We start from the raw sequence: 25,653 nt of genomic DNA, 5'->3' as shown, positions 1-25,653 counted from the left end.
GAGCCTCTGAAAATTCCTCAAGAAGAGGAAAAACCTCCTAAACTCGAACTCAAACCACTACCACCATCCCTGAAATATGCATTTATGGGAGAAGGTGACACTTTTTCGTTGATCATAAGCTCTGCTTTAAATCCACAAAAAGAGAAAGCACTGCTTCAAGTGCTAAGGACACACAAGACAGCTCTTGGGTGGTCCATAAGTGACCTTAAGGGCATAAGCCCAGCTAGATGCATGCACAAGATCCTATTGGAGGATGATGCTAAGCTAGTGGTTCAACCACAGAGGCGGCTGAATCCAGCCATGAAGGAGGTGGTGTAGAAAGAGGTCACCAAGTTACTGGAGGCTGGGATTGTTTATCCTATTTCTGATAGCCCCTGGGTGAGCCCTGTCTAAGTTGTCCCCAAGAAGGAAGGCATGACAGTGGTTCATAATGAAAAGAATGAACTGGTTCCTACAAGAACAGTTACAGGGTGGCGTATGTGTATTGACTACAGAAGGCTCAATACAGCCACCAAGAAGGATCACTTTCCTTTACCATTCATAGACCAGATGCAAAAGAGACTAGCAGGTCATGAATATTACTGCTTTTTGGATGGCTATTCAGGTTATAACCAAATTGCAGTAGATCCTCAAGACCAAGAGAAAACAGCATTCACATGTCCTTCTGGAGTGTTTGCCTACAGAAGGATGCCTTTTGGTCTGTGCAATGCACCTGCAACCTTTCAGAGGTGCATGCTCTCTATCTTCTCTGATATGGTAGAGAAATTTCTGGAAGTCTTCATGGATGACTTTTCAGTATTTGGAGACTCATTCAGCTCCTGCCTTGACCATTTAGCACTTGTTCTGAAAAGATGCCAAGAGACCAACCTAGTTTTAAACTGGGAAATATGTCACTTTATGGTGACTCAAGGGATTGTCCTTGGGCATAAAATTTCAAACAAGGGAATAGAGGTGGATCAAGCTAAAGTTGAAATAATTGAAAAATTACCACCACCTGCCAATGTTAAGGCAATCAGAAGCTTTCTGGGGCATGCAGGATTCTATAGGAGGTTTATAAAGGATTTTCAAAAATTGCAAAACCTCTGAGCAATCTGCTAGCTGCTGACACACCATTTGTATTTGACACAGAGTGTCTGCAGGCGTTTGAAACTCTGAAAGCTAAGCTGGTCACATCACCAGTTATTTCTGCACCAGAATGGACATTACCATTCGAACTAATGTGTGATGCCTGTGGCCATGCCATTGGTGCAGTATTGGGACAGAGGCATAACAAGCTTCTGCAAGTCATTTATTATGCTAGCCGTGTTTTAAATGATGCCCAGAAAAATTACACAACCACTGAAAAAGAATTGCTTGCAGTGGTTTATGCCATTGACAAGTTTAGATCATACTTAGTAGGATCAAAAGTGATTGTGTACACTGACCATGCTGCTCTTAAATATCTACTCACAAAGCAGGATTCAAAACCCAGGCTCATAAGATGGGTGTTGCTTCTGCAAGAGTTTGATATAGAAATAAGAGACAGAAAAGGGACAGAGAACCAAGTGGCTGATCATCTGTCCCGGATAGAACCAGTAGAAGGGGCGTCCTTTCCCTCTATTGAGATCTCTAAAACCTTTCTGGATGAGCAATTGTTTGCCATTCAGGAAACACCATGGTTTGCAGACATTGCAAACTATAAGGCTGCAAGATTCATACCCAAGGAGTACAGCAGGCAACAAACAAAAAAATTAATTACTGATGCAAAGTACTACTTGTGGGATGAACCATATTTTTTTAAGAGATGTGCAGATGGAATAATCCGTAGGTGTGGGCCTAGAGAAGAAGCACAGAAGATCCTATGGCATTGTCATGGATCACAATATGGAGGACATTTCGGAGGTGAGCGAATAGCCACAAAAGTCCTCCAATGTGGCTTCTACTGGCCTACTCTCTATAAAGACTCCCGAGAGTTTGTGCATAACTGTGACAACTGACAGAGAGCTAGTAATCTGCCTCATGGTTACGCCATACCTCAGCAAGGGATCTTAGAGATTGAGTTGTTTGATGTATAGGGTATTGACTTCATGGGGCCTTTCCCACCATCATACTCAAAAACTTATATTCTGGTGGCAGTCGACTATGTATCCAAATGGGTAGAGGCCATTGCAACACCCACTAATGATACTAAGACAGTGCTAAAGTTCCTCTAGAAACATATCTTCAGCAGGTTTGGTGTCCCTAGAGCACTAATCAGTGATGGGGGCACTCACTTCTGCAATAAACAGCTTTACTCTGCTATGGTCCGATATGGAATTAGCCACAAAGTAGCAACTCCATATCATCCACAGACAAATGGGCAGGCTGAAGTCTCTAATAGAGAGTTAAAAAGAATCCTGGAACGGACTGTAAGTATCCGTAGAAGGAATTGGGCAAGAAGCTTGGATGAGGCTCTGTGGGCATACAGAACATCATTCAAGACTCCTATAGGGACCACTCTATACCAGCTTGTGTATGGTAAGGCCTGTCATTTGCCCGTGGAACTGGAGCATAAGGCCTACTGGGCAACCAGATTCCTAAACCTGGATGCTAAGTTAGCTAGAGAAAAGAGATTACTCCAGTTAAATGAGCTAGAGGAATTCAGACTCAATGCTTTCGAAAATGCAAAAATTTACAAGGAGAAAGCAAAAAGGTGGCATGATAAAAAACTGTCATCCAGAGTCTTTGAACCAGGACAAAAGGTTCTGCTGTTTAACTCTAGGCTCAGATTATTCCCCGGGAAACTGAAATTCCGATGGAGGGGACCATATGTGATTACAACTGTGTCACCATATGGCTATGTGGAGCTTTAAGACATTGATTCTAATAAGAAGTTCATTGTTAATGGACAGAGAGTCAAGCATTATCTTGAAGGCAATGTTGAGCAAGAATGCTCAAAGCTGAGACTAGATTAAAAGCTCAGTATGGTCCAGCTAAAGACAATAAAGAAGCGCTTATTGGGAGGCAACCCAATTTTTACTTATCTATGTTAATTTTCTGTTTTCCATTTTTATTTTATGTTTTCTTTAGGATGATGATCATGTGGAGTCACAAAAATCAAAGCAAAATCAAAAACAGCATTAAAAACAGCTCACCCTGGAGGAAGAGCTTACTGGCGTTTAAACGCCAGTAAGAAGCATCAGACTGGCGTTTAACGCCAGAAAGAAGCATCAAGCTGGCGTTAAACGCCAGAAACAAGCTACAGTCTGGCGTTTAACGCCAGAAACAAGCACCAACTTGGCATTAAATGCCAATAAAGGGAGAAAAGCTGGCGTTAAATGCCAGAAACAAGCAGCAACCTGGTGTTTGACACCAGGATTGCACTCTATGGGCATTTTGCACGCCTAAATGGAGCAGGGATGATAAGTCCTTGACCCCTCAGGATCTGTGGACCCCATAGGATCCCCACCTACCCTACCTCTCTCTCTCTCTCTCCCACCTTTTCATAACACTCTTTCCCAAATACCCTTCACCAATCACCTCCCCCTACCCCTATATAAACCCCTCACCACTCCTTCATTTTCACACATTACAACCACTACTTCTACCCCTTGGCCGAACCACATATCTCCCTCCATCTCCTCTATTTTCTTCTTCTTCTACTACTTTCTTTCTTCTTTTGCTCGAGGACGAGCAAACGTTTTAAGTTTGGTGTGATAAAAGCATTGCTTTTTGTTTTTCCATAACCATTAATGGCACCAAAGGCCGGAGAAACCTCTAGAAAGAGGAAAGGGAAGACAATTGCTTTCACATCCGAGTCATGAGAGATGGAGAGATTCATCTCACAAGCCCATGACTAAGAAAAGGATGGAGCAAACAAGAGAGCCCACTCATGGACCTCAACAAGAGCATGAGGAAATTCCTCATCATGAAATCCCTGAGATGCCTCAAGAGATGCACTTTCCTCCACAAAACTATTAGGAGCAAATTAACACCTCCCTAGGGGAATTGAGTTCCAACATGGGACAACTAAGGGTGGAGCACCAAGAGCATTCTATCCTCCACCATGAAATTCGAGAAGATCAAAGAGCTATGAGGGAGGAGCAACAAAGGCAAGGAAGAGACATTGAGGAGCTAAAGCACTCCATAAGATCCTCAAGAGGAAGAACTAGTCGCCATCACTAAGGTGGACCCGTTCTTTAATTTTCTTGTTTTTTATTTTTCTGTTTTTAGTTTACTATGCTCTATGTTTATTCATGTTTGTGTCTTTATTACATGATCATTAGTGTTCAAGTGTCTATGTCTTAAAGCTATGAATGTCCTATGAATCCATCACCTTAAATGAAAAATGCTATAATTACAAAAGAACAAGAAGTACATGAATTTTGAATTCATCCGTGAGATTAGTTTAATTATTTTGATGTGGTGACAATACTTTCTGCTTTCTGAATGAATGCTTGAACAGTGCATATGTCTTTTGAATTTGTTATTTATGAATGTTAAAAATTGTTGACTCTTGAAAGAATAACAAAAAAGGAGAAATGTTATTGATAATCTGAAAAATCATAAAATTGATTCTTGAATCAAGAAAAAGCAGTAAAGAACAAAGCTTACCAGAAAAAAAATATAAGAAAGAAAAAGGAAAAGTAAGCATAAAAAGCCAATAGCTCTTTCAACCAAAAGGCAAGAGCAAAAAGCCAGTAACCCTTTAAACCAAAAGGCAAGGGTAATAAAAAGGATCCAAGGCTTTGAGTATTAATGGATAGGAGGGCCCAAAGGAATAAAATCCCGGCCTAAGCGGCTAAACCAAGCTGTCCCTAACCATGTGCTTGTGGCGTGAAGGTGTCAAGTGAAAAGCTTGAGACTAAGCGGTTAAAGTCGTGATCCAAAGCAAAAAGAGTGTGCTTAAGAACCTTGGACACCTCTAATTGGGGACTCTAGCAAAGCTGAGTCACAATCTGAAAAGGTTCACCCAGTTATGTGTTTGTGGCATTTATGTATCCGGTGGTAATACTGGAAAACAAGCTGCTAATGCCAGGGCATTTTGGCCAATTTCACTGACCTTTTTTTTATGGTTTTAAGGTAGTTTCATGCAATTTCTTAGGAAATAAGCAAGTTTTGGGTAAATAATTACTTACATCTTGATTCAAGCAAACATTGTGAATTTTACATGATTTCATGAGAATTATGCATGAATTAAAGGACAAATTGAATGATGCATGTCTCATAACTTGGATTAGAGCTTTGATGCACTTTATTGCTTGATTTCAGGATAAAGGAAGCAAGGAAGAACCACGTTAGTAGCCACGTTAGTCTAGCTAACGTGACCACTAATGTGGAATTAAGGCTAGCTTGCAACGTTAATGAGAAAAGTGATTGCCAATAATGCCTTCGTGAGCCATCATAGCCCACGTCAGTTGCTACATTAACTATGCTAACGTGGAAGCTAACGTGGAAGAGAAGTAGAACTCCAACGTTAGTTGTAAAAGTAAGTGCCACTAACGTTCCAAAAGGGGCAATTGGCCACGTTAAGAGCTACGTTAACTTAGTTAACGTGAGCTCTAATGTGGAAGAAGAAGATGATGCCAACGTTAGTGACACTCACCTTTGTCACTAACGTTGGACTAAGCCCATATTGGCTATGTTAAAAGCCATGTTAACCTAGTTAACGTGGACTCTAACGTGGAGGGAGCAAGAATCACCAACGTTAGTGACACTCACCTTTGTCACTAACGTTGGATTTAGCCACTATAAGCCACGTTAGTTGCCACGTTAATTACATTAACGTGGAAGCTAACGTGGAGAAGAGGGATGATGAGCCAACGTTAGTGACACTCATCTTTGTCACTAACGTTGGAGATGGCTATCAATACCACGTTAGAAGTCACATTAACCTAGTTAACGTGAACTCTAACGTGGGAAGTAGGGGCGTTCTGAAGCATTAGTGACAAAGGTAAGTGTCACTAACACTCTTGAAGATTTAGCAAGCCTACATTAAAGGCCACGTTAACTATTCTAACGTGAACTCTAACGTAGGGAGAAAGGGGTACTCTCAACGTTATTGAAAAAGGTAAACCCCAGTAACGATTGCAAAGGGCCAAGGGTCAACGTTAGTGGTCACGTTAGTGCCACTAACGTTGAAGTTAACGTGGACCACTTTGGGTTAGGAACGCTAGTGAAAAAGGTGATTGTCACTAACATTCTCAACCCTACATTTTCACTTAACGTTAACACCACTAACGCCCTAAGCTAAAGTCCCTGCCTACTTCACACTTTCTCTGCAAGTAAAGCTGAGCCCACTGAAGAAGATAATTGCTTCAACTCAAGATCCAAAGGCCCATATCCAAGACTTGAAGAGCCAACTAGAAGATCAGAAGAATAGTATAAATAGGGAGAGTTTTGAACTAGAAAGAGCTTTTAGGCATTATTAGAATTACTCTCTGTATTTTACTTTCTCTGCACTTCTAGATTAACTTTCAGAATGTACTCTCCATCTTTGCTTTCCATTCCCGGAGCTATGAACAACTAAATCCCTTTCATTGGGTTAGGGAGCTCTGTTGTAATTTGATGGATCAATAATAGTTTTCATTATTCTTCTTCTTTCTTTTCTCTTGATTTACTAGAAAGCTTTCAATCTTCATCCAATTGAGTAGTTATCTTGTAAAAGAAGCTATTCATACTTGGATTTCTTCTGAACCTTGGAAAAGGGATGAAGAGATCATGCTAGAAATGTTTGCTCATGTTTCACCAAATTGGGGTTTGGGCGGATATGGTGACATATAATTCTCCCAATACTTTGATTTGGAAATACATGTGGTATAATCAGTGACCACACTTCATCTCTTCTCATGAGCAATTAGACCAAGGAATTGGCTATTGATATGATTTGAGAGATTGAATTACCAAGGAATTGGAATTCAATCACTTAAGATTGCCAAGGAGATCAATGAATACATTGATTGAGGAAGAGATGAAAATGAACTTGATCCAGAGAATGCAACATCTCCTTAGCCCAATGAATTCCCCATTTCTGATCTTACCCATTCTCTTTACTTTATGCCATTTACCTTCATGCTAAACTTCCCTTCCCCATTTAAGATTCCGCAATTTACTTCCCGTTATTTATTTTCTACTATTTACTTTCCCACCATTTAATTTCCTGCAATTCTCAACTCACTTTCTGCTTAGCTCAACTAGAACATTCTTCCAATTAAAGTTGCTTGACCAATCAATCCCTATGGAATTTGACCTCACTCTACTGTGAGTTTTTACTTGACGACAATTCGGTATACTTGCCGAGGGAGATTTGTTAAGGGACAAGTTTTTGTGCATCAAGTTTATGGCGCCGTTGTCGGGGATTGATTTTGTATCAACAATGATTAAATTGGTGGATAACTTGATTGAGCATTTGTTTTTATTTTGTTTGATTTAAGTTCATTTGAGTAATTTACTTTCTGTTTAGCTATTTTCTTCCCTTTTCCCTACCCATTTTCTTAGTCTTTTACAATTCAGTCACTAACCCACTAACTGTTTGATATATTGCATCACTCACACTAACAGCATTTCTGTAGAAGTTACTGTCTGCACCTATCCTTCTTCCTTGTGCCTTGTTAGTTGTATGATAGGTAGAAGAAGCGGGGCTTCAACTTCCTTTGATTCTGAAACTGAGAGGACCTTCCTTAGATTAAGGAGGGAAGCAAGAGGAAAGAGAGTAGTTGGTGCTGAGGAAGAGGAAGAGTACTTTGAACCAGACATGGATGAGAATATGGAAAACCATCATGAAGAAGAGGCTCATAACCATGGCAGAGAAGGTCCAGCGCATCAGGCTGGGCAAGAGAGAAGAGTTCTGGGTTCTTACATCAACCCAAACCCAGGAAACTGTGGGAGTAGCATCCAAAGGCCAACCATACATGCAAACAACTTTGAACTAAAGCCACAGCTCATCACCCTTGTCCAGAACAATTGTTCATTCGGAGGAAGTGTCCAAGAAGACCCCAATCAACATCTAACCACCTTCCTGAGGATATGCGATACTGTGAAGTCTAATGGTGTTCATCCTGACACCTATAGACTACTTCTGTTTCCCTTCTCGCTCAAGGACAAAGCATCTAAATAGCTGGAATCCTTTCCAAAGGAGAGTTTAGCAACCTGGGAAGATGTGGTGAACAAGTTCTTGGCAAGATTCTATCCTCCTCAACGGATCAACAGGTTGAGAGCTGAGGTACAAACATTCAGGCAGCAGGATGGTGAGACTCTATATGAAGCATGAGAGAGGTTTAAAGACCTGACAAGAAGATGCCCGCCAGATATGTTCAATGAATGTGTACAGTTGTACATTTTCTATGAAGGCCTTTCGTATGAATCAAAGAATGCAGTAGACCACTCAGCCGGGGGATCTCTGAACAAGAAGAAGACCATTGAAGAAGCCATAGATGTCATTGAGACTGTAGTAGAGAATGACTACTTCTATGCTTCTGAAAGAGGCAACACTAGAGGAGTGATGGAGCTGAACAATGTGGATGCACTGCTAGCTCAAAACAAGATGATTACCAAGCAATTAGCTGACCTCACCAAGAAGATGGAGAGGAATCAAGTAGCAGCAATCACCACTTCAGCAGCAACCCAAGAAGGAGTGAATGAAGAAGCAGAGGGTGATCAGGAATAAGCCAACTACATTGGGAATTCACCTAGGCAGAATCATGACCCATACTCCAAAACGTATAATCCTGGTTGGAGGAACCACCCAAACTTTGGGTGGGAAAATCAACAAGACCAAGGCCAAGATCAGAGACGCCACAACCCCAACAACAATGCAACTCACCAACACTCCACACAGAGGTCATACCAACACCCACCCAACAACACTTCTCAACATCCATACCAAAGTCAAAATGACTCTTCTCATCCTTCCAATCTCAACTCTCCATCATCGGAAGAAAGACTATCAAGGATTGAGACTCTACTTGAAGGCATATGCAAGGAGATTCAAGATAGTAAGATGTTCCGAGAGGAAGTGCGATCTAACCTGCAAAATCAAGATGCTGCCATCAAGAAACTTGAGATACAAATTGGCTACCTATTCCAGCAAGCTCCTGGCCATGACCTTTGCAGCAACATTGAGTCAAGGCCAAGGGAGGAGTGTCAAGCCATCACCCTCAGAAGTGGGAAGGAACTGAAGGAGACTTCCAAGCAATCACAAGAGAAAGATTCAATTGGAAAGAAGGAGAAACAAGATGAAGTTCAAGTCCCCACCTCCAACTCACATCAAAAGGAAGGAGAGCTGAAGCCATATGTTCCGAAAGTCCCATATCCTCAACAACTAAAGAAGAAGGGGGATGACAGCCAATTCTCCAGATTTTTAGAAATCTTCAAGAAACTACAGATTAACATACCCTTTGTTGAAGTAATAGAGCAAATGCCGCTCTATGCCAAGTTCTTGAAGGAGTTGATGACCAAGAAGAAAAGCTGGAAGAACAACGATACTGTGATACTGACTGAAGAATGTAGTGCCATCATTCAGCATAAATTGCCCCAGAAAATGAAGGATCCTGGGAGCTTTCAGATTCTTTGTATTATAGGAGAAATAACAGTAGAAAAGGCTCTATGTGATCTAGGAGCCAGCATAAATCTGATGTCTGTAGCTATGATGAGAAAAATGAAGATTGAGGAGGCCAAACTAACAAAAATGGCCTTACAACTGGCAGACCGATCATTCAAGTTTCCTCACGGCATAGTGGAAGACTTGCTAGTAAAGGTAGGAGACTTTATCTTTCCAGCAGACTTTGTAGTGTTGGACATGAAGGAAGGAGCTAAGTTTTCTATCATCTTGGGCAGACCATTCTTAGCTACTGCCGGAGCTGTCATCGATATCCAAAAGGGTGAACTGATTCTTAGACTACACAATGAAACAATGATGATCAATCTGTTCAAGGCCATGAACTATCCACAGGAACCATCGGGAGAATGTATGAGGTTAGACTCACTGGAAGATGTAGTACAAGAGACTTTTGAAGAAGAAGAACTTGAGGGATTAATAGAAGAGGAGGAATCAGCATCAAGCGAAGAAGCTGCAACAGTTGAGGTTCAAGTTTAGGGCACAATAGAGGAGAAGAATGGGAAGAAAGAAGCACCCAAACTTGAACTAAAGGCACTGCCACCCACTCTCAAGTATGCATATCTAGGAGAAAACGAAAGTTATCCAGTGATCATAAATTCATCCCTCAGCCAAGAACAAGAGGAAAAGCTACTTGAAGTATTGCAAAGGCACAAAGATGCCATAGGATGGACCCTTGCTGACTTGAAGGGAATCAGTTCGGCCATATGTATGCATAAAATACTGTTGGAAGATGATGCCAAACCATCCATTCAACCCCAAAGGAGGCTGAATCCAGCCATGAAGGAAGTGGTACAGAAAGAAGTCATGAAGTTGTAGCAAGAAAGAGTGATCTATCCGATCTCAGACAGCCCATGCGTCAACCCTGTGCAAGTTGTTCCAAAAAAAGGAGGAATCACTGTAGTCCCCAATGAGAAGAATGAACTAATCCCTACAAGGACCGTCACAGGATGGCGGATGTGCATAGACTACAGAAAACTCAACGAAGCTACACGAAAAGATCATTTCCCCCTTCCTTTCATGGATCAGATGCTGGAAAGACTTGTAGGACATGCATATTACTATTTTCTCGATGGTTATTCAGGATATAACCAAATAGTGGTTGATCCAAGAGACCAAGAGAAAACCTCCTTCACCTGCCCATATGGAGTGTTTGCCTACAGGCGCATGCCATTTGGGCTATGCAATGCACCTGCAACTTTCCAACGCTGCATGCTTTCCATTTTTTCAGATATGATAGAAAAATTCATCGAAGTTTTTATGGATGACTTCTCAGTATTCGGAGACTCTTTTCCTAATTGCCTGGATCACCTGGCCCTAGTATTAAAAAGATGTCAAGAAACTAATTTGGTCTTGAACTGGGAGAAATGTCACTTTATGGTGATAGGAGGAATAGTTCTTGGTCATAAGGTTTCTAACCAAGCCACTAAAGTGGACAGAGCCAAGGTGGAACTCATTGAAAAATTACCTCCACCAAGTGATGTCAAGGCAATTAGGAGTTTTCTAGGGCATGCTGGCTTTTACAGAAGGTTTATTAAAGATTTTTCAAAGATAGCCAAGCCCTTAAGCAATCTCCTTGTATCTGATACACCATTTATCTTTGATGAAAAGTGCATGCTGGAATTTGAAAACTTGAAAAAGAGGTTATCCTCTGCCCCTATCATTTCCCCACCTGACTGGAACCTACCATTTGAACTGATGTGCGATGCATCTGATTTTACAATTGGGGCAGTGTTAGGATAGAGGAAAGATAACTTGGTCCATGTGATATACTATGCCAGCAAAGTCCTCAATGATACTCAAAGAAACTATACCACTATTGAAAAGGAGTTGCTGGCAATAGTTTTTGCATTTGACAAGTTTAGATCATACCTCATTGGTGCCAAAGTGATTGTCTTCACAGATCACACAGCACTTAAATATTTGTTTGCCAAGCAAGAATCAAAACCAAGACTAATAAGATGGATCTTATTGTTGCAGGAATTCAATATTGAAATCAAAGACAAGAAAGGAATGGAGAACAAGGTAGCAGATCACCTATCCAGAATCCCTCATGATAAACGAGGAACACATGATACAAATGTAAATGAGTTCTTCCCAGATGAGCATTTGATGACGATTCACAGAGCACCCTGGTTTGCAGATATTACCAATTTTAAGGCAACTGGGGCTTTACATCCAGACATCAACAAACACCAGAAAAGAAAGCTCATCAAGGACGCAAAGTATTTTGTTTGGAATGAACCATATCTCTTCAAGAAGTGTTCAGATAGAATTCTGAGAAGATGTGTCTCAGAAGAAGAGGGACGAGAGGTCTTGTGGAACTGCCACAGCTCATGCTATGGAGGCCATTTTGGAGGGGACAGAACTGCAGTCAAGGTATTACAAAGCAGATTCTTTTGGCCCACCCTTTTCAAGGATGCCAAAGAACTGGTAAAGAATTGCAATGAATGTCAAAGAGCTAGAAACTTACCCAAAAGAAATGAGATGCCACAAAATTTAATCTTAGAACTGGAACTATTTGATGTATGGGGAATCGATTTCATGGGACCTTTCCTAACCTCATATTCAAACAAGTACATCTTGGTAGTAGTGGATTACGTTTCCAAGTGGGTAGAGGCTATTGCAACCCCAACGAATGATAACAAGGTGGTCATGAACTTCCTCAGAAAGAATATCTTTAGCCGGTTCGGAGTTCCACGAGCACTCATCAGTGATGGAGGGAGCCATTTTTGTAACAGACCACTAGAAGCTCTCCTCCTACGATACGGGGTGAAACACAAGATTTCCACGCCTTACCATCCCCAAACAAGTGGGAAAACTGAGATATCTAATAGAGAGCTAAAAAGGATTCTGGAAAAGACTGTGGGAGCATCAAGGAAGGATTGGTCAAAGAAGCTGGATGATGCTCTTTGGGCATACAGAACGGCATTCAAAACACCAATCGGGATGTCCCCATACCAACTGGTGTATGGAAAGGCTTGTCATCTACCATTGGAGCTGGAACACAAAGCCCTCTGGGCTCTCAAGCTGCTAAATTTTGATAGCACTGCTGCTGGTGAAAAGAGGGTCTTGCAGCTGCAAGAAATGGAGGAGTTCAGATCTCAAGCCTATGAAAATGCCAAGATTTATAAAGAAAAGGCAAAGAGAAGGCATGAACTCCATTTAACACCCAGAAGCTTCGAAGAAGGACAATAAGTGCTCCTCTACAATTCCAAATTAAGACTCTTCCCTGGGAAACTCAAATCAAGGTGGTCAGGACCCTTTCTTGTCACAAAGGTCTCACCGTATGGGCACATAGAAATCATGGAAGAAAGCTCAAAGAGGACGTTCACTGTTAACGGACAGAGGCTCAAACACTACATGGGCAACATGGGGGAAAACCCCAAAGTGAAGTATCACCTCAAGTGATGGAGAAATCGTCGAGCTAGTGACGCTAAAAGAGCGCTTCGTTGGGAGGCAACCCAACCTAAGGTAGTTTTCTTTTCATTTGCATTTTAATAAAAATCACAAGTAGTCTCCCCCGTATTGTGATGAGCTAAGTTTGGTGTTACACACCAAAACAATACAAAAGTGAGTGTGTAATTCTAAGTTTGGTGTTCCACCAAAGATTTCAGTTAGAATCACACTACACTCCTTCAAGGGCAAATTGCTAGATCCAACCAATCAGGGGAACCACTTAACAGTAGTTAGTTTGTAGTTGTCTTGCTGATAACAACACATGAGATTTTTTGCATGCATTCAACCTGCTGTATTAGGCAAGGAACTAAGTTTGGTGTTCACACACCAAGTTAAGTTCCGAAATGCACAAGCATACATGCATACTAACTATCTCTCAAGTGCTTTGGGGACAAGCAACTTCCAATAACTTTGCAGGGATTCAATCAATCTTTTGGAAAAACAGTGCACCATCATCCAAGGAAGCAAGGAAGGATGCAGAAGTTATGGACGATGACAACAAATGGGTAGCTGAAAGGCATCACCAAAAGGTTGTATTGTTACTTGATTCCATATGCTTGGAAATAATCAATTTGGAAGTCTGAATGTGCCCTTGATTAATAGTCACTCTTTAAGCTTAATTCACTAGAATTTGATGTTTGTTTTTGCTTAGGTCTATGCTTGCTAGTCAAGTTGCCTGTTTTCATTTTCATCTTGCTTATTGTATGCTTATCCTTTTAAGCTAAATAAAAAAAAAGAGATGTTATGAAAAACCAGAGTGATGTTCAAGTTGTGGAGTAGGTTCTTAAATTTGAGGTGTAGTAATCACTTAGCTAAGTTGGTTCACCAACAAGGTGGGAAGGCAACTATCTGTCCTGAATCATATACTTGAAACACACCCCATGAGACTAGCTAAATAATAAGATCCTAATAAGAAAAAGGAAAAGAACAATAAGAGTTGAAAAAGAAAGAAAAGTTAATAAAGAATAAGGCTAGGCACCAAGGGCTTGAAACTTGAGGGATGTGTTTGTGGTGCTCTTGTACCAAGGATCTGCTTGGATGAATAAGTTCTTAGGAGTGCTTCATCACTTGGTAACTTGGGTTAACTAACCCGGGATTATCAACTGAAAATCCACTATCAAGAGCAACCTTGCTACAGAACATTTAGTAACCCAAAGAGGTGCTGGACACCAAGACCTCAAGGAAAGAAAATAACAAACCATGTGCCTATGGTGTGCATGTATAGGGGAGAGAGACTTGAAGGAGTAAGTCCTTAGGGGTGTTTCAACACCTAGCACCTTGAACCAACTGGTTCAGGAGTGTTGGCTGAAAGCTTATCTTAAAGAGTCGCCCCCTCACAAAACACTTAGCCTAAGGATGAAATAAACCTTGGAAAGACAAAAGGGATCAATAAATAAAAGTCTCAAAGGGTGCAATCAAGTGAGTATTCCAAGGCATGATAAAGTTCTGAAAGCCAGTAAAGGAATGAACCTAAGTTGCTATGCATGAAACCCCATAAAACCAAGAACATGACTTCCACAATAATGATTCATTCATCTTGTCATTTCATTCATCATTCTCTTGTTCCAGTACTTGCTTAGGGACAAGTAAGCTTTAAGTTTGGTGTTGTGATGCCAGGCATTTTGGCCAGTTTCACTGACCTTTTCTTTATGGTTTTAAGGTAGTTTCATGCAATTTCTTAGGAAATAAGCAAGTTTTGGGTAAATAATTACTTACATCTTGATTCAAGCAAACATTGTGAATTTTACATGATTTCATGAGAATTATGCATGAATTAAAGGACAAATTGAATGATGCGTGTATCATAACTTGGATTAGAGCTTTGATGCACTTTATTGCTTGATTTCAGGATAAAGGAAGCAAGGAAGAACCACGTTAGTAGCCATGTTAGTCTAGCTAACGTGGAATGAAGGCTAGCTTGCAATGTTAATGAGAAAAGTGATTGCCAATAACGCCTTCGTGAGCCATCATAGCCCACGTCAGTTGCTACGTTAACTATGCTAACGTGGAAGAGAAGTAGAACTCCAACGTTAGTGGTAAAAGTAAGTGCCACTAACGTTCCAAAAGGGGCAATTGGCCACGTTAAGAGCTACGTTAACTTAGTTAACGTGAGCTCTAACGTGGAAGAAGAAGATGATGCCAACGTTAATGACACTCACCTTTGTCACTAACGTTGGACTAAGCCCATATTGGCTACATTAAAAGCCACGTTAACCTAGTTAACGTGGACTCTAATGTGGAGGGAGCAAGAATCACCAACGTTAGTGACACTCACCTTTGTCACTAACGTTGGATTTAGCCACTATAAGCCACGTTAGTTGCCACGTTAATTACATTAACGTGGAAGCTAATGTGGAGAAGAGGGACGATGAGCCAACGTTAGTGACACTCATCTTTGTCACTAACGTTGGAGATGGCTATCAATACCACGTTAGAAGTCACGTTAACCTAGTTAACGTGAACTCTAACGTGGGAAGTAGGGGCGTTCTGAAGCATTAGTGACAAACGTAAGTGTCACTAACACTCTTGAAGATTTAGCAAGCCTACGTTAAAGGCCACGTTAACTATTCTAACGTGAACTCTAACGTTGGGAGAAAGGGGTACTCTCAACGTTATTGAAAAAGGTAAACCCCAGTAACTTTTGCAAAAGGCCAAGGGTCAACGTTAGTGGTCACGTTAGTGCCACTAACATTGAAGTTAACGTGGACCACTTTGGGTTAGGAACGTTAGTGAAAAAGGTGATTGTCACTAACATTCTCAACCCCACATTTTCACTTAACGTTAACACCACTAACGCCCTAAGCTAAAGTCCCTGCCTACTTCACACTTTCTCTGCAAGTAAAGCTGAGCCCACTGAAGAAGATAACTGCTTCAACTCAAGATCCAAAGGCCCATATCCAAGACTTGAAGAGCCAACTAGAAGATCAGAAGAATAGTATAAATAGGGAGAGCTTTGAACTAGAAAGAGCTTTTAGGCATTATTAGAATTACTCTCTGTATTTTACTTTCTCTGCACTTCTAGTTTAACTTTCAGAATGTACTCTCCATCTTTGCTTTCCATTCCCGGAGCTATGAACAACTAAACCCCTTTCATTGGGTTAGGGAGCTCTGTTGTAATTTGATGGATCAATAATAGTTTTCATTATTCTTCTTCTTTCTTTTCTCTTGATTTTACTAGAAAGCTTTCAATCTTCATCCAATTGAGTAGTTATCTTGGAAAAGAAGCTATTCATACTTGGATCTCTTCTGAACCTTGGAAAAGGGATGAAGAGATCATGCTAGAAATGTTTGCTCATGTTGCACCAAATTGGGGTTTGGGCGGATATGGTGACATATAATTCTCCCAATACTTTGATTTGGAAATACATGTGGTATAATCAGTGACCACACTTCATCTCTTCTCATGAGCAATTAGACCAAGGAATTGGCTATTGATCTGATTTGAGAGATTGAATTACCAAGGAATTGGAATTCAATCACTTAAGATTGCCAAGGAGATCAATGAATTGCATTGATTGCGGAAGAGATGAAAATGAACTTGATCCGGAGAATGCAACATCTCCTAAGCCCAATGAATTCCCCATTTCTGATCTTACCCATTCTCTTTACTTTATTCCATTTACCTTCATGCTAAACTTTCCTTCCCCATTTAAGATTCTGCAATTTACTTCCCGTCATTTATTTTCTGCTATTTACTTTCTCGCCATTTAATTTCCTGCAATTCTCAACTCACTTTCTGCTTAGCTCAACTAGAACATTCTTCCAATTAAAGTTGCTTGACCAATCAATCCCTGTGGGATTCAACCTCACTCTACTGTGAGTTTTTACTAGACGACAATTCGGTATACTTGCCGAGGGAGATTTATTAAGGGACAAGTTTCCGTGCATCAAGTGCTTAGGGTCACGGCCAAGAATCATAAAGTAGCTGTGTTCAAGAATCAACATACTGAACTAGGAGAATCAATAACACTATCTGAATTCTGAGTTCCTATAGATCCAACCATTCTGAACTTCAAAGGATAAAGTGAGATGCCAAAACTATTCAGAGACAAAAAGCTACTAGTCCCGCTCATCTAATTGGAGCTAAGTTTCATTGATATCTTGGAATTTATAGTATATTCTCTTCTTTTTATTCTATTTGATTTTCAGTTGCTTGGGGACAAGCAACAATTTAAGTTTGGTGTTGTGATGAGCAGATAATTTATACGCTTTTTGGCATTGTTTTTAGGTAGTTTTTAGTATGATTTAGTTAGTTTTTACCATATTTTTATTAGTTTTTATGCAAAATTCACATTTCTGGACTTTACTATGAGTTTGTGTATTTTTCTGTGATTTCATGTATTTTCTGGCTGAAATTGAGAGACCTGAGCAAAAATCTGATTCAGAGGCTGAAAAAAAACTGTAGATGCTGTTGGATTCTGACCTCCCTGCACTCGAAATGGATTTTATGGAGCTACAAAAACCCAATTGGCGCACTCTCAATTGCGTTGGAAAGTAGACATTAAGGGCTTTCCAGAAATATATAATATTCCATACTTTGTCCGAGTTTTGACAATGCAAACTGGCATTTATACGCCAACTTCCTGCCCTATTCTGAAATTAAACGCCAGAAACAGGTTACAAACCAGAGTTAAACGCCACAAATAGGCTACGACCTGGCGTTTAACTCCAAGAGAAGCCTATACACGTGTGAAGCTCAATGCTCAGCCCAAACACACATCAAGTGGGCCCTGGAAGTGGATTTCTACACTATCTATCTTAGTTTACCCATTTTCTGTAAACCTAGGTCACTAGCTTAGTATAAAAACTACTTTTAAAGACTTACTATGTAACTCATGACATTTTACACACTTCACATTGTATTTCTGATGGCATGAGTCTCTAAACCCCATGATTGGGGTGAGGAGCTCTGCTGTGTTTCGATGAATTAATGCAATTACTACTGTTTTTCATTCAATCACGCTTGTTTCTATTCTAAAATATTCACTCGCACTTCACCCTGATGAATGTGATGATCCGTGACACTCATCATCATTCTCACCTATGAACGCGTGCCTGACAACCACCTCCGTTCTATCTGCACTAGCTTGAGTGTGTATCTCTTAGCCTCCTGGTTCACGATCAGAGTCTTCGTGGTATAGGCTAGAATTATTGGCGGCCATTCCTGAGATCCGGAAAGTCTAAACCTTGTCTGTGGTATTATGAGTAGGGTCTGGGAAGGGATGACTGTGACGAGCTTCAAAATCGCGAGTGTTGGGCGTAGTGATAGACGCAAAAGAATTAATGGATTATATTCCAACATGAGTGAGAATCGACAGATGATTAGCAATGCGGTGACAGCGCATTTGGACCATTTTCACTAAGAGGATGGATGGTAGCCATTGACAACGGTGATCCACCAACATACAGCTTGCCATGGAAGGAACCTTGCATGCGTGAAGAAGAAGATAGTAGAAAAGCAGAGATTCAGAAGACAGAGCATCTCCAAAATCTCAATCTATTCTCCATTACTGCATAACAAGTATCATTTATTTTATGTTAATTACTTTTCATAAACCCAACCATTTTTATTAATAATTTTCTGACTAAGAATTACAAAATAACCATAGCTTGCTTCAAGCCGACAATCTCCGTGGGATCGATCCTTACTCACGTAAGGTATTACTTGGACGACCCAGTGCACTTGCTGGTTAGTTGTGCGAAATTACAAAAGTGTGATTGTGATTTCGTGCACCAGGAAGCTAGATTAAGCACTTTTAATTACCTTGTTAATTCCTTTCATTTCAATTCTTTAGTTCGCTTAATTCTTTCTATTTTTGATTTGATCATTTTAGCTGTTCATTGTTCATATTTCCATTTTTTACTACTCTATTAACTGTTTGATTAATTGTATCAACCAAACTAACCACCAGTCTTAACAAGAAGTGATTCCTTCACTTGTCCTCTGTCTGCTGTTTATTGAATGTATGACATGTAGAAGAGGAGAAACTTCATCCTCTTTTGATAGTGAACCTGAGAGGACCTTCCTGAGATTAAGGAAGGAAGCAAGCGGTAAAGGAATAGTTGGAGAGGAAGTAGTGGAGGAAGATCTGGGAGTTACTATGGAGGAAGATGTGAACTAAAGAAAATAGTTAGTGAACTAAAGAAAATAAAGAATTAAAAGCAATTAAATGACTAAACCAAGAAAAAAATGTCTAATTTAGATAATCAATCAATGGTAGTTTATTAATCACTGTTAATGCAACGCCGCCAAAAATTTGATACGGAATTTACAAATTGATATCCGCAAAACTACCGGCAAGTGCACCTGATCGCACCAACTAATACTATAGTGAGTGGGTTATCGTTCCCACCAGGATTAAGGAATTAAGCAAGCAATGATTGATTAAGTATTCTAGTTAAACAATTCATAATTTGATGATGAATAATTAATAATAGAAACATGAAATTTAAATGACATGAGCAAGAAGTAAATGAAAGCAATAAATGACTTGAATATAAAGAACGAAAATGTAAATGACTGAAAATTTAATTGCATGAATGTAAATACTGGAAATATAAATTTTAGGAATAGTAAATTGCAAGAATGTAAATAAAGCAACGTAAATTCACATTAATTGAAAGCCAATGACTAATCTATCACGGATCAAAGCTCCATTTAAGGATTTGTCGCAGGACAATGGGTTGCTGGATCGACAAGATGGAATTTGAACCTCGGACACTTTCTTAAGCAGACTAATGAACTAACCATTAGACCAACCTAACTTGGTTTGATTAAAAATTATATTATAACAATTGACAATTATAATAATTGACAATTAATATAATTATAATGATTGAAAATATTAATGATAGACACTTAGTATAATTATGTATTAAATGCTAATTTTTATATAATTATAAAAAATATATTTTTTTAAAATAAATTGAGAAGAGAGAAGTATACATGCTGACAGCAACATGCCATGTTAGTAATATTGATGCCAGAATACTATCCGTTATAGAATAATATAATGATGATGAAAATAATAAATAAGTAAATAAAAAAATTAATAAAAATCTGTAAATTTAAAAAAATAATAGAATAAGTACTTATTTGGATGTCATTAAATTGATAAAAAAATATTTTTTATTAATTTTTTTTTTATTTTTTATCGTGTTTAGTAAATTTTAATTATAAAAATAGAAGTACTAAAATAATATAATTTTTAAAATATTTTTTGTTTCAAAAAAAAATATTTTTTACATAATAAATAAATATTTTTATACTATTACGTCCAAATATAATTAAAAATTAAAAAAAAATTTACATAAAATTATTTTTATTATTTTATAAAATCTTTTAAAAAAATTTACTAACAAGTGGCCGAATTCTCGTTTCCTCGCTAATAACTTGTTTGTTGGTTAAAAGGCAAAAGTGTCCAAAACCGTCCAACTAACAATTACCGTCCCTTAAACCCTACGCCAGAACCTTCAACTGAAGTGTCTAAACCTCTTCTTTCTCTCTCTCCACGATCGCAACTTTCATTAAACATCAACAAGAACCAGAACAGGCGCTTCTACCACCCTGACCAGACCTCAACGTCCCAATTCAGAATACTTCGCCGGAGAATCTCTTCCCAGAACTGGGTAATAGACCGTTCCTGTAGCGAAAAGCTCACCTACTACACTGTCATCGCCTACCTCACCATCGACGGAGTCCTCAATTCGGGGGGTCAAAGTAACAGCAGGTTTAGAAACTCGCTTGGAACGTTGGGCTTGATCTTCTCTGTCACAGAGGTACGATCCAGTATTTCACCGACAGTGATGACATTGTAAACAGGGCCGCCGCTGGGATCGTCACTGGTGCTCTGTATAAGATGGCGAGGGCTAAGGTGGGCTGCGATTCCGGAGTCTTCGGTGTATTGCAGCAGCGGCTACTGTGGCCGGGACGAGGAAATATGTTCCGTTATAGGTATAGGGATAGGTTTGATCTTCATGAGAATAGAATTGGAGATGATTGGAATGCCAAGGGTTGGTGTTCTGGCCCTTTTTTTTTCTTACCTCTTTTATCTAGTTACTCACTGCATAATTTGATGTTGGCATTTAGCTGCTTGTCATTGATTAACATGTAAATGTTGAAATTACCACTTCAATCTTACATGGGATAACAAACTATTCTTTTAAATATCATGTTGAGAGATTATTTTTGATAAATTTCTTGTTTGACTAATCAGTTTGTGTAGGCATTCACCATCAATCTACTAATAGGAATAGGAAATAAGGAAATTCTTGTGATCATTATCGATTTAAGCCAGCTGCTATGATTTTCTTTTTCATGTGTCATGATTACTTATACTTGATGTACAACACAATTGTGCTATTGTTTTGAATTCAATGCTTCACATAATAAGTGTTTTACTTTAGTATTAATTTGTATATAATATATATATATATATATATATATATATATCTTACTGTATCCGCCATTTCGGACATTTGTCGCAACGCTATAGTTTTATGGCATTTTTTGCCGTTCTCTTAAAAGAATAAAAATGTATTGTTATCTCTTAGATCTAGGAGATCCTTAAACATCTGAAAGCAGATATTTCCAGAAAAAGGGCCTGTCCTCAAAAGCCACCTTCAGAAAAAGAATATCCTATTGTCAACTATAACGTAGCAACATACCTCTCACTATGTTTACACTGAGAGAAAATACATCGATTTTGTAAGACACGATTTTGTAAGACACGATCACTAGTCTTGGTCCACCGACATAATCAAAGAATATATCCTAAACTAGCAAAATATTGTACATTCAACAATAGCTATAGCTATATATTATGTGCAATACTAAGAGCTTACACTCCACTGCAGCATTGAGCAGAACGAAGTCAGATTTCAACATCAACCCTAGTTCGGATAGGCTTGAGCTTAATTCCTAAACTTGCCGGAGAGAGGAGTTCTGGCGCTATGCATGAATGATTACCAGAGGGGCTGGCTGGATTCGAGCCATTGCTTGATGATGAAGCAAAATATTGTTGTCTTTGGTAGCCAAAACCCATCAAGAAACACTCAAGTGGAAATATCATGGAATTTGGATGCTCTTCTGTTACTAGTGAGCCACAAGCTTGAACCTGAGCAGGTAAGCAACATCGTTATGCTACATTCTAATATTGTTTCCCTTTGTCTTTCTCAACTAGATTTTCATTTCCTCGTTCAAGAGTGATGTTCCTAAAGTAGTTCTCAAAAAGATTAATTTTGCCTATCAAATTCATCCAGCAGTCAATTGGGTTTGACAGGGGTGACAGGTGAAAAATTGTCAACAAAGAACGATGGTAATAATTTTGGGTATATCAGATGAATAATTAATCTCTTTATGAGTTATTTTGTCTGCAAAGCAACATTTCAATGACTACTTTAATACTCCACTTTTTTTCCCTTGTTTTTCATATAATGAATGGAAGGACTAACTACCTCAACAAGTGCACAGATTTTCCGGTCAATTTTTGTGCTCATGTAGACAGATTCAGCATGGAAGGGACTACTTTCACCTGCAAATATGAGTGTCTTACATTGCAAGTTCTTCAGACCCTCAGTGAGATCCTGCCTTCTGCAAGTTCATGTAAAAAAGGAATTATAATTTGCTAAGTTTTCTGTCAGTCATAATATATGGAAAATCTTTTGATATCTTTTATTACACATGCTAGATTATAAATGTATTACATTGGAGGCAACAACAAAAAGCAAAGGAAAAACATCACTAGTTAGTAAAAAAAAAAATATAACTTACACATTAATTGCTTGAAGAAAACGCATAACATTCAAGCTTTGCCTTTCATCCAGAAGCTGTAATTATATTTCAAAGAGGATCCACATGTCAGGATTGTACAAAGATTAATTCCTGGATAGCTATTTTTATGTGCTCAAGGGTGAAGGTGAAGAATATATGAATATGTTTTTTCTAAAACAAGACTAATATTTACATACCCGTCGGCAAGTTAGGATTATGTCTGATTCTGCTCCCTGGACACTGCCCCTAAGTTCCTGAAAGACATGTTAGGAATATTGTCACATGTCGAAATGATTCAAGCTTCGCAACAGAAAAAGAAAGAAAATGGCATACCTTGCTGAAGTAACGCTGCAGAAGGCATTCCTTAAGTAAGCTGCACATGCCGTAGAAGTATAATAAATTCATTAAGACCTGCACAAATTGATATAGAAAAACCTTAGGCAGCAATTTTTTGTCTTCTTCCTTTTGTTTTAGATCTTTGAGGTATCTACAGAATTGATATGCAAAAATGCTGAAAAGGTTTCTTAATACTATGGAAGACACCATGTCTACTGCAGTTTTTAAATTGCTTTGCTCTGTTGCTGCTTATTTATATGAGTATCCTTGCCAGTTATAAGGTTACTAACTTCCTTAATCTAGTTCTTCATACTTCAATTGATAACATATTATGAAAGTTATACTGCCGACAGGGATAAGAACCTTGTTGTAGAGCCATTCGGCCCATGAAGGCGCTCTACAGATAGGTGTAACAAGAATCAATCCAAGCACGCGCTCCTTGTATTTCATCTGCCAAATAAGATAAATCATGATGAGTTACGAAAACTAGATTGTTACAATTATAACTCAGTTTTGATACTTACTGCAAATAGTGTCAGGATGTAAGCACCAGCAGTTACACCCAAGCACAGAACCTCTTTCAGCCTGATTAAAGGCAGTGTTGGACAAATGTGAGAACATTAGAGAAGTTTGTTTAATCATAACACGATAAGAATGGCATGGGGAAAAAAAATACTAAGTTCCTTTACATTGAGATGTTATAGATGTATTCCTTTACTAGTTTTAATGCATGACAACAATTGCTAACATATTCTTGTAGTGAAAAATATGTCCTCAAGGTCCACTGTGAGAAACTAAATCTTTATGCTAAGAAAAACGCAAACATATGATCTTTACATACCCAAAGAAATCAAGAACTTCTGCAACTTGGTCTGCAAGGTCATCCACACAGAGCAATGGCTCGTCCGACGAAATCACATCGGCTCCCAACTGCAATAACTCTTAACTCTTAAGCAAATGAGAAAGAGTCTATTAGACTCTATGAGCTACTGCGCAGAGAGCATTCATGACTTTTTTTTTTGTTTCAAGAATTTGAGGAACGCAAATCAATACCAAAGCTACGAAACTGGTTTATAATAAATTACTATTTCATGGAAGTGAAAAATGCATCAAAGTTCAGATAAAAATTGATAATTGAAGAGCATTAGAATGTAAAAATTCCCTACTAATACTGACCTCATGGCCAGGAGCATCAATGTGATAAATGCAGAAGTTATGAAGCAACAAAGAAGCAGCTTCTGGGCAGAACAACAGACCCTGGAAACAAGATACATCTGCATAAAAGGAACTTTTCTTTTTTATTTTTCAAAACTTCACAATTCTCAAACACATTCTCCCAATACAAAGACCTGCTTTAATTTTGCTTCCAATCCTCAAAACATTTCTATCCAAAAAAAAGACGAGGCATTTTCCCTCAAGTTCAAAATGGAAATAAACTTAACAAAACCGAAATTACTAAAAACAAATAAAATTAGAAAAAGAATATACAATATAATATATCATACAATTAAGAGCCACATCTGGGTAGGTTATTAAAGCTGGCTTTTCTTGATCCCCACAAACAAGCACAGAAACTGAACCTTTACTTGTTTTAACCGTGAATTCCTGCAATACACACACACACAATCTAAGTTAAATTAAATACAAAAATTGTAATAATGTTTAGTTTACAAAATTCCACTCTTTTATTATACACATGAAAACTGAAAATGTAGAATCTAAAAATGCAATTAGAAAAACCGTTACCTTTCCACCTAAAGGTATCAAATCAATGTCAATGGAGAGTGAGTCACTTGACTCGCCCATGACTCACTCCTACGCATTCAATGTAACTGCAAAGCAGAGAGGCTCAATGATTTTCGAAGCTCTTGCTTTCTTCTTCTTCTTCTTCTTCTTTGTTTCTTTGCTGTCGTTGTTGATTGGTGGTGTTAAATTACGGTCTCAAGTCACAACCCCTTCCTTATTTGAAGGGAAAACCCGCACGAGCGACCTTTCTTTAAAAAAAAATTAAGAAATTGAAAAAGTGGAAAGGTTTTTCCAGAGATTCAGATTCAGAAGTAGTACTAGATTTTTATTTTTACAGTGGCTGTCGTATAGTAGAATTCAGTGACCGTTGGAACAAAATTGGGCTAAAAGGGACATTTTACTAATTTATACACAGTTTAAAAAACAAATATTTTAATTTTATTATACTGATGTAATGTAAAATATTTTATAGATTAGTATATGTTTCTTTGAATGTTTTTCACATCCTTAATATAAAACATAATTATTTTTATTAATATAATATTATATAATTAAATGCTTTAGTGCTTTACACTATATCGATATTAAATTAAAAAAATATATATTTCGGTTTGCATATCTAATGTCTCTAATATTTTAGATAAACATAAATTTAGGGATAAAGCTTTCCTCAATATATAGATATTTTACTTGTTATTCAAATTATTTTAAACAAATTTGTATTTTTTTGAAGTATTTCTATATTTTTTTAATGGGTGAAATATAAGAT

The 25,653-nt window shown here is 38.5% G+C and overlaps 1 protein-coding gene and 1 long non-coding RNA gene across 3 annotated transcripts; one reads left to right on the top strand and one right to left on the bottom strand.

Moving 5' to 3' along the window:
• Nucleotides 1-20,514: 20,514 nt before the first annotated feature.
• On the top strand, nt 20,515-22,711 carry LOC112777492 (uncharacterized). The gene is made up of 3 exons (XR_003190439.3): nt 20,515-21,043; nt 21,887-22,154; nt 22,477-22,711. It is a non-coding gene; the product is annotated as an uncharacterized lncRNA (long non-coding RNA).
• On the bottom strand, nt 21,618-25,266 carry LOC112777491 (protein NDL1). Of its 2 annotated transcripts, none has more exons than XM_025821875.3 (11): nt 24,885-25,266; nt 24,644-24,743; nt 24,315-24,412; nt 23,980-24,068; nt 23,663-23,723; nt 23,502-23,588; nt 23,136-23,213; nt 23,000-23,056; nt 22,803-22,858; nt 22,487-22,622; nt 21,618-22,146 (listed from the first exon to the last, which is right to left on the bottom strand). In XM_025821875.3, exons 1-11 carry the CDS (start codon nt 24,942-24,944, stop codon nt 21,904-21,906), a joined length of 1,065 nt encoding a protein of 354 aa, XP_025677660.1. In that variant the 5' UTR covers nt 24,945-25,266; the 3' UTR covers nt 21,618-21,903. The 2 variants fall into 2 exon arrangements, with proteins under 2 accessions (XP_025677660.1, XP_072083871.1); XM_072227770.1 differs by having other exon boundaries at nt 24,315-24,395; nt 24,885-25,167.
• Between the last annotated feature and the right edge of the window lie 387 nt (nt 25,267-25,653).

This window comes from Arachis hypogaea, chromosome 19 (assembly GCF_003086295.3).
Source record: "Arachis hypogaea cultivar Tifrunner chromosome 19, arahy.Tifrunner.gnm2.J5K5, whole genome shotgun sequence".
Taxonomy (NCBI): domain Eukaryota; kingdom Viridiplantae; phylum Streptophyta; class Magnoliopsida; order Fabales; family Fabaceae; genus Arachis; species Arachis hypogaea.
This window is presented reverse-complemented; position numbering and strand designations above follow the sequence as displayed.

Bases quoted from the DNA above. Each gene is read 5' to 3' on its own strand.
- LOC112777491 (XM_025821875.3), bottom strand. From the start codon at position 24,944: ATGGGCGAGTCAAGTGACTCACTCTCCATTGACATTGATTTGATACCT. The intron at 24,069-24,314 runs GTCAGTATTAGT...GAGTTATTGCAG, and splicing joins TTGATGCTCCTGGCCATGAG to TTGGGAGCCGATGTGATTTC. The intron at 23,589-23,662 runs GTAAGTATCAAA...CTTATTTGGCAG, and splicing joins ACATCCTGACACTATTTGCA to ATGAAATACAAGGAGCGCGT.